A 21,453-nucleotide genomic window follows, 5' to 3' on the forward strand; every position below is an offset into this window, starting at 1 on the left:
ATAGACACGCTGCCGCTAAATATTCACGGGTGAAGGACTGTGCTTATGGAAACGAAGATGAGATGGTCAGGGTTAGAGTAGTGTTTGGCACAAACTCAGCGAAAGTGCGAGAGAAACTTTTAAGTGTCGGGTCTTAGCTAACATTAAGTAAAGCAGTGGACATCGCAAGATCGCATGAGATAGCACAAGCAAAGCTGAGAACCTTCGATGCATGTACTCTGAGCGGCTCACGTGAACTGACTGTGAACGCAGTACGCAGACAACAAGCAAGAGCTCCATAGAGCGCTGAACAAAAAATGCATTACACAATTGAAACGGCAGCAATAGAATATGAAGCGACTGACGCATACACGTATATTGATAAGTTTACCTACTGCGGAAACAAACCACACGTTGGAAAAAGTCAATGTTCAGCTAAAGGAAGACAGTGTAAAAAATGTGGTAAATTGCACCACTTCGCTAAAGTTTGCAGGACTGGGAAAGGTAAACCCGTGCATGCAGTGTGTGATGTCTCAAAATAAAGAGGAAGACGAGCTGTTTATTGATGCAGTATGAAAGAAACAACCCTCTGAACCTGAACAAGCCTTTGTAGACATATCAATAGGAAAGCAAGGTGTAAAGCTTAAGTTTAAATTACATTCATAGACACGCCGCCACTAAATATTCGCAGGCAAATCCACAACTTAATACCGGGAATGCCTGTTAAACATCTTAGATTCACGAGTACCGATTTGGGTAGTGAGCACTTCGATGAATGAAACCTGTTATCTTTACAACGGTTGACACAACGAAGATGAGATGGTCAGGGATAGACTAGACAAACACGGAATGTAACTTGAACACAACACATCTTTCAAATATGAACCTGATTGAAACATATAATGATAATCAAATCCTTGATGACATCAACACTCATAACAGTCACAAAACAATTACATTGACAATCATGTTACGTTATTTTTAAAATGTTTCCTTTTCTTTTTCATAACTTCTTTAACACACTACTCTTCTGCGATGCGCGGTATTTTGCTAGTATAAAGTAAAAGTAAAGTATATATCGCACTTGGATCTTGATGTACTTCATTGCAGAGTCGCCACACTCACACATATTGTAGAGCCAACACTCACAATTTTGGGAATGTGAGAGAAAAACTTCACCAGCAACATTTACTTCTGTAGCACTTTTTCCATACAAAGCATATTGGATGAGAAAAAAAAGAATGACAAGAAAAGAAATATTTAAAATTACATTTAATCAAGAATAAATAAATGTCAATCCAAAAATAAGAGATAATAATAAATTAGTACACACTTACATAATATAGATATACAAGTAAGAGGAAAAATCTAGTCTGTATATATAGTTTCATTTTTAACTTTCTAAGGATAAGTCTCATGGTAAGGACAGAAAAAATAAGATTTTAGGGACAATGCTAGAGTTGAAAATAAAACACAAAATCTGCAGGGGTTCTGAGGCCAAAAGGCCATAAGATAACTGAACTCTCCGTAACCTAATCTTGCATGCCCTGTACTGTACCCATTTGTTGATTTATGTGTAATTGTATTGTACCTTACATGTATACCATTCTCTACATTTCAGTGTAATTCAATCTTTGTCTGTACTTTACAGTTCTTTTTTTGTACTTGCTAATGTTATCTACTGTTGCTAAGACTATAATGGACTAATGCTGTTTGTATGCAAGTTTATCAAAAACAAGACTAATACACAAAAATGTAAAATAAAACTGATCAATTGATTAAATACAATAACTCACATTGATACTGGGCAGCACAGGATGCCTATCATGGATTGTTTGTTTTCTGTATTGAAGCAGTAGGATTAAGGTTTTTTGAAATACTGGGGCAAACTTAAAGTTATGCTTATAATATTTTTATTGCATGAAATATAATACACCATATTTTAGTATTTATTTTTTTCCACACAGGTACTTTTACCAGAAGGTATTCAAAGGGAAAATAACAAAATGTATGAAGAAGTAAGGATTCCTTCAAATACACCTATGCCAGCTGGGTTTGAGGAAAAAACAGTTTACGTCTCTGAACTGGATGAGGTGAGCTACTAATACAGGAATATTAAAAATAATGTGTCTTTCTGAAAGATTTTTATTTTATTGAAGAATTTTGGGTTTTTTGCATTTTCTAAAATAAAGGGTATACCACAGTCAATACCATTTCAGTTTATACATGCCAATTGTCATTGTGTATTTCAACACAAAGAAAAGTATTTGTTGCTAGTAAGGGCATCACAAGAGCCAGTGCTTCTCTACCTAGCTGATAGCAAATTCTTAAAAAGTGACGGCACTAGTTTTTTTTACAGAATTGGTTATGTTGAGTGAAAGTCAGTATTTCACCTATGGATTACTTCTGAAGGCATTATAATAAGTGAGAAAAACTTGAGTAAAAACTATCTACCTGTATTTTACTGACCTTTGGGGTGTGAAGAGATGGAGAAATGGAATCAGCTTTTTATGGCAGACTGGTGGTGAGTGGCACTAAAGAGGACTGTTGTCTTCTTCAGTGGTTGCTGTACCAAACTGCTCTAGTCTTTAGTGGATTTACACGCTCCCAGCTGCTCCTTCCATTTTGCCCACACATACATGCTGCCCAGCCCTGCCTCATTCCACTCACCCGGAGTCAGAGGCATCTTGTCTGCCAGACTAGCCCCATATCCTTGAATCAACTCAATTCCAGGGTCCACATTTTTGCCACACCAGTGGTCATGTTCCCAGGCTGATGGTCTTCCTCCAGCTATACCTGCACAGTCTGACAAGACTGTTTTACAGGAGCTCTGAAATAATGAATTAATGTAAAACTGACAAGACTGATTTCACAAAGGAAACCTTAAAGTTAGATGAATTTAAAAAGGGACTTTTAGATTTGGACAATTAAAATGTTAAGAGTTTGTGACATTTGACATTTTAATTAATTTGGCTCATTCATTAAATGCAGTATTACTACTTAGTTAGTAAGTTTTAAATAGATAATGGTCCAAATATATTTCTTGCAACAGCAAATGTTACAAACCTAATTTTCTGACATACCAGATTTTAAAAGCATGTTAGAAAAACAGCTTTAAAAAGATTCTTTAAATGAAAATATCCTGAATGGTCTTAAAATTCAATAACTTAACACTACTGATATAAAAATGGTTGAAGGTTTAAGTATTGAATTTAAGCAGTATTTTTAATTTATATACAAGTATGAGCAAATGATAAGAGAAATCAGATCGGCCATGATGATATCATTCTTTATTAACCATATGCTGAAATCACCCAAAGAATATAGAATATCACCATGTCCATTAGACATTAAAATTCAAGCTCTGCTTTTTGTGCCAATACAGGTTTACGTAAATGATAGTTGGGTAACTGTTTGATGGATATATCAGTATTTTAAAGCTGTTGTTATTGTTTGCTGTTTATATATTTTATATCATATTATAGATAAAGGCACAATATTGTTCACTTGAATAATGGAGTCACTTTTAATAAAAAGCTATTAAATGGGATTTCTGCTTTTGCTGGGGTATTTGAAAGGTATAGAGTATTATAAGATTTCACTGATATTGTTGCCGATTACAATCAATCAATCAATCAACATTTATTTATATAGCACATATTCATACAAAAAAATTTAGCTCAAAGTGCTTTACAAAATGAATAGAAAAATAGAAGACACAATAAAAAATAAACATGAGTCAACATTAATTAACATAGAATAAGTAAGGTCCGATGGCCAGGGTGGACAGAAAAAAACAAAAAAAAACTCCAAGAGCTGGAGAAAAAAAAATAAAATCTGTAGGGGATCCAGACCACGAGACCAAGTATTCTCTTATGGTGGCATGCCTAGTTACCTACTACCACAATGTCTAGAGCTGGGTCTGGTCTTTCTTTCCTTTGCTAAGAGGGTTCTGGAAACAACGGTGATCTTAGGATTCTGAAGTTTCATCCTGCAGTTCCAGACCTATGGTACTCGTACCTAGTGATTGGGCTTTAATAGGTTTGGTTACATTGTATAGGCCTGAAGCCCCTGTCATCTTGTATTTCGCATCTCTAACCTTGATTATAGTATATAAGTAACAAAAAAAAAAGAATGGTCTACTGTAATTCTGCAGTGATGACATATTTTCTGCTGTTGTCTTCTGTGAGGAAGATAGAAAACTAATTTTTATTAGTCCTACTTTTTTATTTGTTTTAAGTAGCTTCCCCAAAGTTGTTTCAAGTCCAACACACCAACTATTCTCAACTGCTTTTAGCTTAAAAAGTGCATTCTGTAATCATCTTCAGTGCTTCTATTTTTCTTTATTTTTAATCTTTATATAACATATAAAAGATACAAAAAGTTAATTGCCTCATAAACATAGTTAACCTATTTTTGTTGTTAGAGATGTATTGAAACTACTTGTTTGTACCGACCCTAGGTACTTGTGCTCAGTATTGGCCATGTCTTTTGTTTTTTTTATGAGAGTCAGATGAGTATTGGACTTGATCATCAGGCAAAAGAAAATTTAAAAAAAGAGACAGGGTTAGAAGAACAAAACGTTGGCTGAAAGTAAATTTGTAAATGACTCGAGTCTTGTAGTCATACAAAAGGCTGGAAGGGTATGTAGTAGTAGTAGTAGTAATAATCATCCTCTTTAATAAAACCCTTGTGTGCATCCAGTGTCCGTGTGTGTGTCCTCTGGTGAAGTGCGCATGCGCGGGGCCACACAGCACATGTTCATTCTCTTCCTGTGCATTCCCTCTGCACACACAGGCGCCCGTGAGTCACACACACACACAGGTGCGAGTCACACACACACACACACACACACACACACACACACACACACACACAGGTGCGTGCGCGTCTCACACACACACACATACACGAGTCACATGCACATTCACACGCCAGACAGACAGACAGACAGAAACACACACACACACAGACACAGAGGCGTGCGCTTAAGAGACACACACGCGAGAGACACACACAAAGGCGCGCAAGGGAGAGAAACACACACAGGCATGCACGTGTATTGTTGCAGTGTTACTTTTCTTGGTTGTTCATTAAATTACAGATTTTTCAAATGTTCATTTTTTCCTCTGTCCTTAAAACTCATTAACAAAAGAGTTTTTAGCGAGCGGGTCATAAGGCTATAGCGCAAATTCTTGCAGTGTTAGTTTTCTCTGTTGTTCAAGGTTTTCAATGTTTTTACATTTAGTTTACTATTACGCTGTGCTTTCTATTGTATAGTTAACTATATTTGTGCTTAAAAACTTAAAAAAATATATATTTACATACAGTTCATACGTGTCTGGAACGGATTATGGTCATGAACCGAGGTTCCACTGTATTACTGTCAGACAAAATTACAGGCATTTCACGAAAATACAAACCAGTATTACTGAGAGAGAAAATTAAAGGCACACAATACAGTGACACATATTACAGCCACATACAAGGTCCCTTGCCATTTTGATATAGACTGTTCATACAAATGTTTATGCACTACTGTTCTAGCGCCCGTTATTTTAACGGGCTTAATGTCTAATAATAATAATAATTCTTTACATTTGTATAGCACTTTTCTCACTACTCAAAGTGCTTTACACAGTAAGTGGGGAGCCACTTCAGCCACTACTAATGTATAGCATCCACCTGGATCATGTGACAGTCATTTTGCGCCAGTATGCTCAATGCACATAAGATATTAGGTGGTGAAGGGGTGAGAATAATTAGGGGCCCCGAATGACTAGCTTGTGGTGGGCAGTTTAGCTGAGACATCAGGATACCGCTACTCTTTACAAGGGATGTCCATAGATTTAATGACCATACAGAGTCAGTACCTCAGTTTTACATCCCATCCAAAGGACAATGTGATTTTTATAGCACAGTGTTCCTGTCATTGCACTGGTGCATTGGGATCCACATTCAGACCACAGTAAGGGCCCCATAATGGCCTCACCAACACCTCTACCAGCAGCATCGCTTCTTGGTTGGTCTGTCATTCAAGTACTGACTAGGCCCAGACATGCTTAGCTTCAGGAGGATTACCTGTTCTGAAGTGAAAGTGGTATGACAGTAAAGAACTTGTTTTTTTTTTTTCTCTAAGAAACAAGGACAACAGCAATGTGAAGCAATCCCTGTTAAATATGTGATGCTGCCATACCAGTTATTTTTCCTTATGTTTTTGAGCTTTGTGTTCGTGCAGGGTTTTTCTGGGTGTAAAGTATATTTCAAGTACAGCTGTCAAATACAAATTTGAAGTTAGAGTATTATATAAATTTATTTTACAAACCTTTTTAATATTTAAAATAGATTTTAAAGTTGCTAATATTTCTACTTGTCTGCAGATGACATTTTGTATCATTTGGTAAAAGACTGACCTGTGCTATAAGATGCATAGTCAGTTTAGTCTGCAGGCAATCTATATAAATAAGAAGTGATCACTATGTACTTATGCTAATAACAAAATGATAATAACATTAAAGTAATAATAACAACATTAAATTTTGAAAATTACTCAATACTAATGTGCAAGTTCTTTTTGAAGGGGATTTGACAATTCAGGAAGTGTAGTCAGTGGAGTTTGCACAAAGTCTTTGTATTTTTCGTAGATTTTATTTTTCTGGTACACCAGAAAAGATTGTTAAGATGGTAATCGGACTATGCAAGAACATAGAAGCATGTGTGATAATTGAAAAAGAAAGGTCTTAGTGGTTTGGAGTCAGGACAAGAGTTCCACTATCATGCTTGTTCAACTTAGCATTGGACCATGTACTGAGGTTGATGAAACAGATAATAGTAGTAGACTAGATATTGGCGGAGCACCGGTGAGAGATCTTGAATATGCAGACAATACAGTGATTATAACATTATTAGTAGAACTGGTAAAAGCATTTGGACCGGAGTCAGAAAAGCTGGGATTAAATATAAGCATAGTAAAAACAAAAGATTAATGAACAAGAAGAAACACACAGATTGCAATTTTAATGTCAAGAGCTAGAAAGATTAAGAAAATTAAGAGTTTATAACAAACTACTAGTGCTGATAGCCCTGTACAGACCTGAAAGCTGTACATGTATACAAGCAATTAAGAGAAGACTGGACATGTTGAGCTGAAAGTACTTGAGATGGATTATGGGAAAAAAGATGGCCAAGAACAATTAATAAGAATGGTTTGAGAGAAAAGACAGGTCAAATGGAGCAGAGTGAAACAGGTATATCGAGAATTATAAGATGGACAGAACACATATGGCGCATGGATGACTCGAGGACAGCAAGGAGACTGGAAAGATGATTTCCAGTAGAAAGGCAAAGAGCAGAAAGTCTAAAAAAGAGGTGAAAAGATATGGTGGTTGTGGAAGCAAGAGAAAAGGGAAAGAAACCTGGAGGAAGTATCATAGAATAGAGAGAAGTGGAGAAAACTTTATAACAGGCGTAAAAGATGACAGAAGCGTGGTTAACTAACCGTACTGGTAGTATACAACCAGTTCTTGACTTTCACATGCCTATTGCATGTATTTATCATGCTGTAATTTTAAGTTCAAGTTTGTAATTTATATGTAGTATAATGAATTTCTTGCTTGAATATCTACTCAGAATTGTGACAATGATGCGATGCCAACAAAAAGGTAACACCTGACATAAATAAAAAATAACATTAAGTAAATAAACAACATACATAGTCAACATACTGTATATAAAATTGCTTGTAATAAACACAATATAGTGGTAATATCTTGCATGTTGATTAGCACATGCATATAAGAATTTCACTGTGTAACTTGGTACATATAACAATACTGACCTTATAAACCTATGAATATATACTGTATATAAAAATACATGCTCTATATGTTATTATGACTGGCAACCTCAAATGTAAGAACATGTACGATATTTGTTATTAGGACAGACTGTTGTAACCTTACGACCTCTGGTAAGAAACTGTCTGTGAATCTACTGGTATAACTGCATATGATCCTGTACCACTTGCCAGAAGGGAGGAGTGAAAAATGATTGCGCAGGATGGCCATTGTTTTATACGACTGTTTGCCTTTTGACAGCAGCTCTGTGTAAGCTGTCTCATCATTGTTGGTGATCTGGTTTTTGAAGAAGGTATAACAAGCAGGTTTAAAAAAGGGGTTGAAACTGTGTTTGACCACACAGTCACAAGTGAACAAAGAATAAAATAGGGGGCTTGGCAAACTACCCTGTGGAACATCTGTGGTGAGGGACAATGTAAAGGTATGATGCCTCCAGTCTGCAAATGCTGAGGTCCAAAATGTAAGAAATCAAGTGGAAGAGGGTGTCACAAAGGCCCAAGAAAATGAGTTTCCTTATCAGCCTTGATGGTATAACTGTTAAATACTGAGCTGTAGTCTGTAAACAGGACTCTAGTATATCAGTTATTATTGTTCAGATATGACAGTAAGATATAAAGTGCCAACGATTATGACATCCTGTGTGGTTTTGTGACAGTTTTCAACTTGGTGTTGGTCCAGATGCTCTGGAATATTAAGTTTAATGTGTCTTCACAGTACTTCCAGCATATTTGAAGTCAGTCAGACATTCCACCTTTGTTTCTAAAATGCATTAAAAGATATCATAAAATAACTTTGCAGTGAAATATCCTAAAATAAAATCTTTTTCAGCATATCTTAAAATGACAGAAAGTCATATGAAAATACAGAGAGATTTCAAAATGTATTATTATTTTAAGATGTCAAAATGCATTAGACAGAAGAGTAATTATTATCCTTTGAAAATAGGTGGAGACCTCAGTTTGTCTCTGCCAAACATTAAAGATTTCATTTAATATGTCAATTAATAAGGTTTTTAAAATGTCCCTTGTGAAATAGTACAAAGATATGATACTTAATGCATTTCAACACAGCATCTTCTATAAACTTGAATAAAAGTTCAGTTCTTTGAGGAAATCTGGGGAAGCAATGGATGTCTTTATTTCAGAGACATCCATTTTCTAAATTTTTTTAGTTGCTGGCCAAGTATGCCTCCTGACTTTAATTCAATAGAAAACCTTTGGGGTATTTTGGAATATTGCCCAGATGTGTTTCTTAACAGCACATTTTGTCATATATATCTATTGTGATAAAATAATTCACAGTTACTATTATAAAGGTTTGGGGATTTGCCCCTTATATTGTTGCACACAAAAATATGATCAAGATGACTATCAAAGATATCAGACATTCGACAACGAGATGGAGTTTCTGTCAGCTTTTATATGTTGACAAGGATGGCTACAGGAAATGGTAGTAGCCGGAAGTGACATCATCCACGGGAGCCGGACGTGATGTCATCCTGGCGGGGCCGGAAGTGACATCATTATGGCGGGGCCGGAAGTGATGTCATCAAAGGTAGCCAATGGTGAGGTAGTGAATGGAAAAGTGTCTGATATGGGTATGTGATAATTATTTCTCTTCTTTAGTTCTGTAGGATTAGAAAGAGAGGCATTAACACCGTCATACAACCCCCCATGTTGTAACCTTTCACTCATGCGTGACATTATAAATATTAATAAATTATAAAAGATGAATTGTGATTCCATCTTTGTCCTTTGAGGCATCTGTACATTTGATCCTATCCTGTACATTTGATTCTATCTATCTATCTATCTATCTATCTATCTATCTATCTATCTATCTATCTATCTATCTATCTATCTATCTATCTATCTATCTATCTATCTATCTATCTATCTATCTATCTATAGATGCTTCGTCAGGAACATTTGTACCGATCTCTCTTTTGGGCTCCTAAAAAAACAAAAATGATGTTTTATGATGGATTTTGTGCCATTTGTATTAATTCATGTCTGCTTTTCAATCTTCCCATATGTTTTTCTTGTACAGTTTGTTTGTTTTTTTTAAAACTGCATGTTTTTCTCGCTCCTGGTACAAAGTAGCCCTACCCGTTGATTCTGTCAGAAAAAAAGATAAAAGTAAAAAAGTTTCAGTTATCTCGCGGAAGACACACATTTTATTAATGACACATAATTATCTAAGTCTGTAACAACCTCCCAAATTGCCGATCATGATCGTCCAAAAAATGCCCTGAAGGGTATTAGCCATCAGGTTGACCTGTCACCCAGCGTGAAGTGGAAAAGGTGTTTGAATTTAAATTTTATTTTACTCTTGATCCACATGACCGATTGTGCTGATTTTTTCAAAAAATGTGTTAAATACTTGTATCAAGACATGTGCAAAGTATTGTGTAATTTGGTTTTATATTTTTAAAGTTATTAATATTTTTTCAATTTTAACTGCCCCAGTTACTAATGTTCCATATTTTAAATCTATAATAAATCGTGATTTTAATTAATGGTGACACTTAATAACCTTTAGTAATTGAAAAAGGGTGTTTTGATGTACCATCTTTCCTTTTTAAATCGTAATTATCTTCTTTTATCTGCTCAGAAAGCAAAAAAATACTTTCGGGAGCATTTGTATCTTTTATTCTTAATTAAGCATATTTTGGAATAACTGATCAGTTTTTAACAGCTGGGTGTCGTTTATGTATTAGTACATAAATGTCTCTGAACGTCCTGATCGTTTTGATGGTCCGTGGTGAGCAGAAAACAATCCATTCAAGTAGCGGCACTTCAGCAAAAACTCGCAAGAGATAATGCATGTTGAGACGGCTTTATGAGCGCTCATTTCCGGTGGAGCGCCCTAGATGGTTCTATTTTTTTCTAGCGGCACTTCATCAAAAACTCGCAAGAGATAAACACGTTGGGACGTCTTTTTAAGCGCTCAGCGCCCGGTGTAGCACCCGCTAGATGGTTCTATTTTTTTTCTATTACCGTTGTACTATACTGTACATGATTTTAATATTTAACCCTTTTCAGAATATTGCGTGATATGTGTAATGAGTGGATATTTTTGCCTGTTTATTTTAAATGTCTCTTATTTTTACTGCTTTGTTTTACAGAAGCAATATGTTTTACGTAATGGTCGTACGAATATATATATTTTTTATTTTATTTTAATAATAAATATAAGTCGCTATATGAAATATAAACTGATAGTTTTGATACGCAGAAAAATAGATTTCAGGTATGAAGAGCCTTGCTTGGACATCGAGAAATGGAGCTTTTCACATATATAATATATATATATATATATATATATATATAATATATATATATATATATATATATATATATATATATATACAAACGTGTTAATCTTGCTATCCGGAAGTGAATGAAATGACAGCTGCTGCGAGTTTTCAAGCACACTGGATGAAGACCTCTGAAAATTTGGAAGTTTCACTGATCTTTGACATCATATATAAGGTAAGATTATTCACGTTTTGTGCTTTCTGTACATTGCTTAAGTGTTTTTTTTTTTTTTTTGTACATATTTAACTTGTGCATGTAATGTATTATATAATTAAGATGCATTGTGATGTGAACTAATTAATCAAATTTGTCCTTTCATTCTTTTACTTAACCTGCTTCCTATGGTCTCATTAATAACAGTGCACTGTTTAAAAATGCAGACATATATGCATTTGAAGCATAAGGTAAAGCTGTAACAAAATCCAATACTAATCAATTTTTCCATCCAGCCACCTTCCTAACCGACTTATAGGGCAGGACACAGCTGAAGCCTATGCTAGTCCTTCACAGGGTGAACACACACACACACTCTTTCTCACACACACGCACGCACACACACACATCAGGGCCAGTTTAGTGTTACCCACCCACCTAACCTGCATGTCTTTAGACTGTGGGAGTAAATCCACATGAACATGGAGAGAACATGCAAACTCTGTGCAGGAGCACTTGGGACATAAACCTTGGTCTCCTTGTTATGAGGCAGGAGCAGCACTACTGAGTCACTCTGCCATCTGATGATATTCATTATAGAAAAATGAATTCTCTAATTAAATAGCTTAGTGGTGCTGAGGAATTGCAGCTAATATAGCCTTAAAGAAAAGGCATATGACACACCAGTGAAATATGAAAAAGCTTCTGATATAAATCTTGAGCATAGAAACAATCAGAAGTTTTTTTTTCTTTTTCTTTCTATAGTTAAACAATTTTTCTAAAATATGCATTTAATTTGAGGATTCTACTTAATTGTAATTCATGCTTTTCCATGCTAACATATTTTGTGCATTTTCTTTAACCCTTCTGGATGGCATGATTGTTCAGCTCGGTGCCACAGTGGCAGTGCGGCTTTCTTGCAGTAAGGAGACCAGAATTCTCATTGCAGGTCCTCCCTGTGTGGAGTCTCCATGTTCTCCTGTGTCTGCATGGGTTTCCCCAGGTGCTTCTCCCCCACAATCCAAAGACATGCAGGTTATGTGTATTTGCCAGTACTAGACTGGTCCTGTGTGTGTGTGTGTGTGTGTGTGTTCACCATGTCAACTGAACTGAACAGATGCTGTTCCTGCCTCTAGTCCTTGCTTGCTGGGATAGGCTCCTGCTACCTGCAACCTTGTCCTGGTTTAGAAAGTGGATGGTTAAATGGATGGATGACATGATTGCTTTGTGAGATTTATACAGCAATGGGGTCTGAATGTTATCACAAGTAGGGTCTGTCAAATTCAGATAAACAATCAATGAAGTAACCCACAAGAATACAATATCTTAGTTAGGCCTGAAGCCTTTCAATACAAAACAACTACTGAAAGTACAGTGAGTACAAACAACGTCACACATGTATGTTAGTGAGTTAACGTGTTCAAATACAAACTTTAAAGATGACAGGTTCATTCTGAACTAACAACATATGACTGTAAAATCATGAAATTCGGATGTCAGACAATGTAAAGATGACCATCTGATTAGACAGCATGCTGGTATTGTAGAAGAGCAGGGCCAAGACGGGCTGATTCTGTACCCTTTTTAATGGAAGAGAGAAATCAATCTTTAAAACAAATCACATTTCTTACATTGCCTTAAGAAAAATGCTTAAATATTACATTGTACAAGTTAAAATGACTGTGATTGTAAACTTGAATAAGCAGGTTTTGTAAATGAGCGGATGAACAAATAAAATAATTTAAATTTCACATATTCTTTAATTTGTCAGGAAATGGAAAGAACAGAAAATGAACAATATATCTCATTGATTTTTTCAGCTGCTGTATTCTTGTACAACACCATAAAGGGGATCTTCAGGTCTTCAGGGGGCAGTGTGATAATGGAGAAGTGCCACCACATCATGGCATCAGGCCCAACAGTACAAGAGAGGGTGAAGAAAGCTTTAGGCAGCTGCCCTGAGGGAGGGGAGATGGCAGAGACGTTCAGATCTCTCACAGTCTGACAAGAATGAAATCTGAATGCAGAAAAACAAACGTGAAGTACCTCAGGATCACAAGATGTCAGCTGAATGTGTGGCTTTAACATCCGGTCAGAGTCTGTTACTGAGAGTTTGAAATGTTTATTTCACTGATTCATTATTGCATTTTGAATGAGATGTTTAATTATTATGACAATTGTTTTGTTTAATAAAAAAACTACACTGACATTTGTACTTGTAATATTTAGTTCAATAAAAATTATTTTTTCCTGAATTATGTTTTTGTATTATTTGTTCTCTGTTATTTTGTTTGTGATTACATTGTTTGATGGAGTGTATAAAGCATTTACTTTAGTCTGGTATGGACTATTTCATTATAAAATATACATTATTTTACTAAAAAACAAATATGTTTAGTGAATGGAGGAGGGTTGTTGTGAATGTAGAGTTTTATTTGAAATTTCAGTTTTACAAATTTGACTTAAGAAACTACTTTGTGAAAATTAAGTTTGGATGGCGACATGGTGGTCTTTGCCTTATACTGTAATAATACAGTTACTATTCTCCCTTATGTTGCCATTTTTAAACATAGTTTATTTAAGTTTAAATATAATATTTTAAGGATTTCAAAACTTAGAAATACTATTCTGCATTTTTAAACAGAATAGTTATTGCCTGACATTCTGTGGTTGCACTTCTATATGTTTTGGGTGTACAGCACCAGTCAAAGCACAAGGAAAAGAAAGTCAGCACAACTGATGACCACCACTGACCAGCTGGCTTTGTAACTCAAGGCACTCTGAGCACACATTACAGGGAAGAAGAAAAGAAATTCAAAAATCCCACTAGTTTTCAGTAAGTTGTATTAATCAATAACTTAATATAACCAGGTGCTGGCCACATTTGCACAAGGCTGGTCTCCATTAAAGTTTTAATTCACTTTTTTGCATTTAAAACTATTTAGTCTGAGTCCCAGTGGAGTGTTACATACATAAAGCAGTCTCAGTGGTCGTGTGGTGGGCCTTAGAGAGGAGCAGAAACAACTCGAGACACAAATCAGAATTGTGTTAGGCCTCTGACACGTCACTGTGCCTTAATAAGAAAACCTTCATACTTTGTTAGCAATCAATCGTTATTGCTAGGATTCCTTATATTAATTCTTTTACTTTTTATAAAACTCACATTAATTTACTAGGCCTTTGATTTCCTTTTTTTCATATAAAACTACAATATTGTTAATCATTATTAATATTTTCTGTAGTGACCTAATCCTCCTGACAAATTTCTCTTTCTTCAAATTGCATCTTCTTGCAAGCCTCAGAGGGGAAGCAAAATTTACCTTTAGTTCAAATTGAAATTACTTAAGCAACAACATTTTTAAAAAGCAGAAATACACCAATTCAGCCTAACCAGCCTGTCTTTGTGAGACTTGAGGATGTTTGCAGGTGTGCCCTCGATCACAAAAATACACAAATACAACATGGAATTTACCAGCACAACACACTGACTTTTAAAACTTGAAGCCTCACATCTTAGCTCATGTATCAGACATCAAGACCTGAACAACAATCCATCAGGATTAGAGCTCGGCCTAACAGTCCACCTCATCTTATCTTGGCAGTGAAGAGAATAGGAAAGAAGGAGAGGGTGCAGGAGTGACATTAATGACTCAATATAAAAGTTAAATATGTCTGTATAACTAAAAAGGTCACATCTATCTGTGTATTAATACTGTAGTGTATCCAGCATGAAGTATTATGGTGCTATAGCCTTTCAACAAACAATGTGCTAAAACCAGGAACCTACTAAGGTTAAGATTAATGTTTAAAACAAATATAAATAGAAAAATATTTTTTAAAAAGTCACCTTTTTGTGTTACAAAAGTGCCAATTGTGTTACAAAATAACCATTTTTTGGCTTGTTACTTAAGAGCCTGACTTGTGTTACAAAAAGGCCCTACAAGTTACAAATGTTCCCTGTGCTGTGGTACAAATGTGCCTTAAAGTTACAAAATGTCCCTACTAGAGGTACAAATGTTCCCTGTAGGTTACAAATGGGCCATTTAGTAGTTACAAAAAGGCCCTAACATCTATCTATCTATCTATCTATCTATCTATCTATCTTATATTTCGTTTTATTTTCAGTTAATGCATTGAATCAGTGTTATCAGAATTTTACAGAGCCTAATTTAGTTTAATGGGATAATAAATCTTGAGATTTATTACATTTTAATTTTTATTGAATTTGTTGTCCCCATTTAGTATTATTTCTTCATTTCATTGGAGTGAAGGTTAATTTTAAAGACAATTTAAACACATTGTACTGCTCTACACTGTTTCAAATATTGAGAAACATGTTCTCTGGAAGTCAGATTTAATTTAAAATCTAGATTTAGTCATTTTCTATCTGTATATTTTGTGGCTGTACATTTTGTCCCATTTTTGTTTGTTTTTATTTTTTTTTTTAATTACATGAATTTTAGCATTTAGATGATATACTGTTAATTTAATGTGGTTCCAGTATTAACCCATGAAAACAAAATGGTTTGGTTTCACAAATGTGTTTCTTTTTTGCATTAACTAACAGTAGAGCTACAATAGATAATAAATCATTTTGCTAAATTGCTTTTCCTTTTACATTAAGTGACCACTCGACTTAGGATTTATTTCTTAGATTCATGGAATTGCCATTTACTTTTACTTACTGTAGACAATTAATGATCTAAATCAGGAGGCTAATTCCTTAACATATAGCAAGAGAATTATTACAAAATCAATATAATACCTTTCTGCTTTTTCCCTATCCTTTTTGTGCTGCTGCCATGTGTTTTTAACCCACTTTAGTCATCATGTTTGTTTTATGTTTTAATTTTAAACACTCACTAAATATGATTTAAATCACATTATTGGTGAATGAAGTTCCTTAGTGACATAAGAAAATTGTTATTTTAATTGACAAAAGTAGTATCTAACTTGATGTAGAGCATTGTTAAGTTCAGTCAACATTTCTTTTTATAAACAGAAGTTGCCAAAGTCACAGCTTAATTTTAATTGTAGCCATATATTACACCAAATATTTTAAGTTAGGCATTAGGAGATTTCTTAGTTTTTTTTATTTTTTTTTATTTTGTAATTGCTCAAGAATTCTGAGGTAGTTTATTGAAATTGAATACATCTGTGGGCCCAAGCCATTTTTTTGTTATTCTATTACTTAAATTACTGTGAATTTTTTAAAAATAATTTTACTTTATACATAAGATCCTGATCATGCTCTTTAATGGCTTTAAAGCTATGCTGGAAACCTTTGTGTACTTGTATGCCAGCTGTTTTTTGAATTTCTGCATACAAAAGTTTAATGCGTCTGCAAATAGCTTTTGTCTATTAAGAAATGTGTAGGGTTGATTTGGTACAGAACTGTTTTTCTGAAAGGTGTGGGTGATACCATGAACGATAGTACTGTCAGAGCCTGTGTAGAGAGAAGGAGGAACCCACATTGGTTGTCAGAATAAGTCCCAGTATTCCAGCATGAACAAAGTCTTGCATGGTCAGTTTAGAATGAGTTGTTTCATGGAAGACACCCTTTCTGACTGCACAGATGTAGAATCATGCATAAATATGCCCTTGCCAATTGTGCCTACCACGGATACATATTATTATTCATCTTCTGCCCATCCCGGATACCTATGTGAAGCAACCACTACTTATATTTGAAATGGCGGCCACCTACTTTTACACTTACAGTGCATTTAACTACATCTTTTGGGACCCTTGGTTGTTTCTGCCTTGGGTCAAGAAGTTATGTGATATACGTGAACTTATGAGTGCTTTTCACATCATTCTAGTAAAGCAAATATGGTGAACTTCATTCATGATGCTTTTCATGACTTTCCTTGGGTTTCTTCAGGTGTTTTAACAGAAGCGTGACTGTGATTGAATGTACCAGAGGTGGAAAAAATACTAAAAAATATACTCAAAAGATACAAAAAATGTACAGTTCTTGATAGTCTAAAATGATTTACAGTTTGCATCATTGAATTAAAAAGCTTCCACTGTCTCACTTCTCATTGGCGGGACCTGCTGCTTAATAATGTATTATTGGCACCAAAAGAAATAGAACAGAGGAGAGGCAGTGACAATTCTCTTCCATGTTTCACATCCAGTTCCTCAGTGAGTAAGAAAGTGGGTTTGGAGCAGTCCTTTGCAAAACAAGGCACGTATTCTTCATGTTTTAGTTGATCTTTAAATGCAGCAGGACAACTGTTCGCAATTGATTGACCGGTACATCCATTTAGACCCATTTTTCAGTTTGTCGGCATTTCAACTGAAAATGTTAAATACTTCGTTTTATTTTTCATCAACTCTTTTGCAGATGGATGATCACAGCATTTTAATACTACACGGTTTTGAGAAGTATGAAGATTTATGTAATTTTAATGCCAGGTAAACCAGTGTGGAATTGAGACCCTTCCGGAATAGGCCAATTGGCTACCTTCGACCATGATTTGGATGAAATGGGTTTAGGAATATTATGTGACACAATAGAAAAACAAAATTGGAAACAAAAAGAAATTAGTAGCTTTCTTTACTACTGTTGTAGTGACTTTTGTGTTTTTTTCAAATTTTTTATAAGGTTGACTCATCCTTTACATGGCGAAAAAAGAATTTTTTAATATACACACTTCTGGTGTATCATTTTGAATATTTATTTGAACACTACCTTTTAAAGTTGCACGGTTACCTGCATTTTCACACTATTTATGTGATACAGCTAAAATAAAAATATATTTTAGTTACTGTGTTTATGTTCTTATTGTCTTTCTGATATACATGTGGACACTGTAAAATTTATTGAAAGCTTTATTTTCAACAGAGACATAACAATCACTGCATATCTTTAATTATGTCCCTTTGAATGTGGTGAATTTATTGGTAACCCTTTTAACTAATGAATTTCAGTGCTGATTCAGTAATTTATAATGCTGTTAAACAATGTGCTTTTCAAATGGTGTTTGTCTGTCAATTAATCAATCTCAAGATAAAAAGAAGAATGCTGTGCATCTTGTGTTTTTCAGTCAGGTATTGAATATTGCCATTAGACATGCAGAGAATGCTAATTTCTGTTTTTATTGGAGGATGCTTTACTTTTATATTTACTTATATATTTTATTTTTAGTAATTTGTTTACCGCACTTAAATAATAACCAGTTTTCAGACCTTGCAAAGTCATAGAAATGTTTGATATTCTGTAGATACTCTATTACTGAAATTAAGCAGATAATTTCAATAGCAACTAGGGCTGAGCAACAGTTTATATAAATTATAATTTTGTGGCAAATGTTTATATGATTGTAAGGCTACAACAAATGAAGAATGGACATTGCTTTCTTTTAAAAGTGTTAAAGACGTTTGGTATTGCTCCTTGGCCAATACCGTGTTTCCCTGAAAATAAGACCTACTCTGAAAAAAGCCCTAGCATGATTTTCAGGCTGCTCTGTAATATAAGCCCTACCCCAAAAATAAACCATAGTTAAAATTTTCAGCTGAAAAGTAAGGCGCCTAAGGCCAGGTTTATACTTCACGCGATGTGACGCATATGCCCGAAACATCCATTAAATTCTGAGGACACCTTGCCACAGTATCTCTGAAAAGGATGTTTAATGCTTACATCCATCAATTCAGGGATGTGCCCATTCCAGCATGCATCAGCACAAGACAAAAATAAAATCCCTGGACGGGGCATAAGCTCATCACAAGGTGAACACAAGTACACACATACACTAACGTCATTGTAGTTTCACCAGATCCCCAAACCTTCGTGGAAAAATGAGCACACTGTGGAAATCCACCAGGAAAACATGCAAACTCCAGGCAGGGATCACAAAGGACGTGACTCTCTGCGAGACAGCAGTGCTACTGCTCTGCCACCGTGCCACCCCATATGTGTAACTATTAACAGTATTCATTATTTAAACAAAGTTAATGATTAATCTGTAAAATGTAACATACATATTTTAATGCATTTAATCATGAAAGTGACATCAAGTATAAATCTAAGAATTCTAAATGTGCAGAGAGCTGGAATATTATAAATTTAATGTGTTCTGTGTGGCGAAGCTGCTTGCTGCTGATGTCAGGTCAGGTGGAAGCCCCAGAAGTGCATAGCGATTTAACAACTGGGTCTGTTTAAGATGCTGTTTACGACAGTCTGCTTTAATGATAAAGTAAACTACGAGGTTAAAGTGGACATTTCAAGATTAAAGCCGAAATTTCCACTTTAATCACCAAATAGACATTTTCATTATGTCCTTATTTTTTTTCTCTGTGGCTCAAATATGGCACTGTACATTCTGATGGTATTGTGAAGGTGCTAAAAAAAAAAAGATGGCACAGAAGATGGTATGTGAGACTTTTAAAATATATCGTGTCATTACTTTGGGGAATATGCAACGCTTGAATATCAAAGCAACACAAATACATTTGTATGTCGCCATTTTGCTTCACCACATTGAACCACGCATATCGATCCTGGAGGATCCTAAAAGCGCCTGGAGTAGCAAGAAATTCAGGCTGGAATTCAAGGTTTAAAGGTGGAGAGTTACGACAATATTCCAGAAGAAGATGACATGACTGTATTTGGATAAATGTATTTTGAATAAATATAAGATTATCCTCTGAAAATAAGCCCTAGGGCATCTTTTGGAGCAAAATTAATAAAAGACCCGGTCTTATATTCGGGGAAACACAAGTACTAGGATGTTGTACAGTGTTAGCCATTATGGATGTAATGAGAAACCAAAACCAGACTATCAGCAGATTTCTTAAAATTATCCTTTAAAATGTCAACGTAATATTCCTTCTTCATTATACCATGTACCTGAACAATGTTTCTTGTGCCTGAAGCACAAAATTCATACTTTATGTATAGATCATCAGAGAGTGGGGCAAGAGATTCTATTTGGGAGACACTTGGCATATCTGGGTTGTTTTGCCTTTCCTTCTGTTGCCTCTATCTGTCCACCTCATAATAAATTTGGTTGATTACAAAGTGAACGGTAGCCCCAGTTAATTAAGTGGTGCCATAGGGCTAGGGGTTTTCTGTGGCTATGGTTTTAGAGCTAGGGGTGTAGAGTATGGAGGTGGCATGGTAGCCATAATATATTCTTTGAACTTTTGCAGCACTAAACAATCTCTGTACCCTGTGATTTCTAATAGACATACCATACTTACAGGATGAGATATGCTTTAGTGTGCAATAGTAGTGGGTTCATGTGAGAGGCTATTCTGTGTAACATATATTGTCTTTGCTATGGTGCCACCTTTTACCCCCCTCAAGTTCCTAGCTGTATAATAGGGGGAAAAGCTTTGCTTTATTAAGCATTGTTCAATTCTATCTGAATTCACAGTAGACCCAGCAGACTTGTTAACAAATATTCAAGGTAAACAATATAACCATAATTCCTTATTGAAGTTATTGTTTGTTTTGAATGTAATACAATGTTTGAAATGTTGTGTACTTTTATTCTGTTGCATGACTTGAAATAAGCTTTTTAAGGTCAATTGATAATTTTAGATCTTTTTATATAGGTATTACTGTCCACTTTATAGGATAGAAAGATATTTGCATGCTTCACAGGATTTATTTCAGTCAGAAGCCTGAATGATGTATTGCAGTTCACTCTTTAGAGCCCTGGAGATCCAATTGTCTTTTGATGACTAAAATGAATGGGCATCATACTTGCTGTATATGCATTTTTCTTTTTTTTCATATCCATCTGTTGTCTTCACACTGAAGTTTAAATTTTAATAAGATAAACAACATATTTTTATTATTTAAAATTCAACCATCTTGAAATGTTAATTTAAATCATAAGTGTTTTTACAGCAGAGAGTAGTTCGTTTTCTTTGTCATATATCTCACGTATAGTGAAATTCTTACTTGTGCTCACCTCTACTAAAATCAAACACAGATACCTTCCATATTTTTCAGAAACATAAACACACATTATACATTAACAATTATGATATAACTGTTTTAATTTTTCCAAAAGCATTTATTTTGGTAAATGTTTGTGGCATTCTTTCAACAGCAGAGTTGTTTGCAACATTGAAACTTAGTATAATGAGAGTATATTCAAACACATATCAAGAACAATCTTAATGAGAAT

General features: G+C 34.9%; 1 protein-coding gene across 1 annotated transcript in view; it reads left to right on the plus strand.

Moving 5' to 3' along the window:
• The window catches only part of ascc3 (activating signal cointegrator 1 complex subunit 3), a 683,087-nt gene that overhangs the window by 149,119 nt on the left and 512,515 nt on the right, over positions 1-21,453 (plus strand). Inside the window, exon 8 of the mRNA XM_039747862.1 lies at positions 1,947-2,072. Within this exon, the coding sequence (XP_039603796.1) occupies positions 1,947-2,072 (126 nt within the window). The remainder of the gene's footprint in view (positions 1-1,946; positions 2,073-21,453) is intronic.

This window comes from Polypterus senegalus, chromosome 3 (assembly GCF_016835505.1).
Source record: "Polypterus senegalus isolate Bchr_013 chromosome 3, ASM1683550v1, whole genome shotgun sequence".
NCBI lineage: Eukaryota > Metazoa > Chordata > Cladistia > Polypteriformes > Polypteridae > Polypterus > Polypterus senegalus.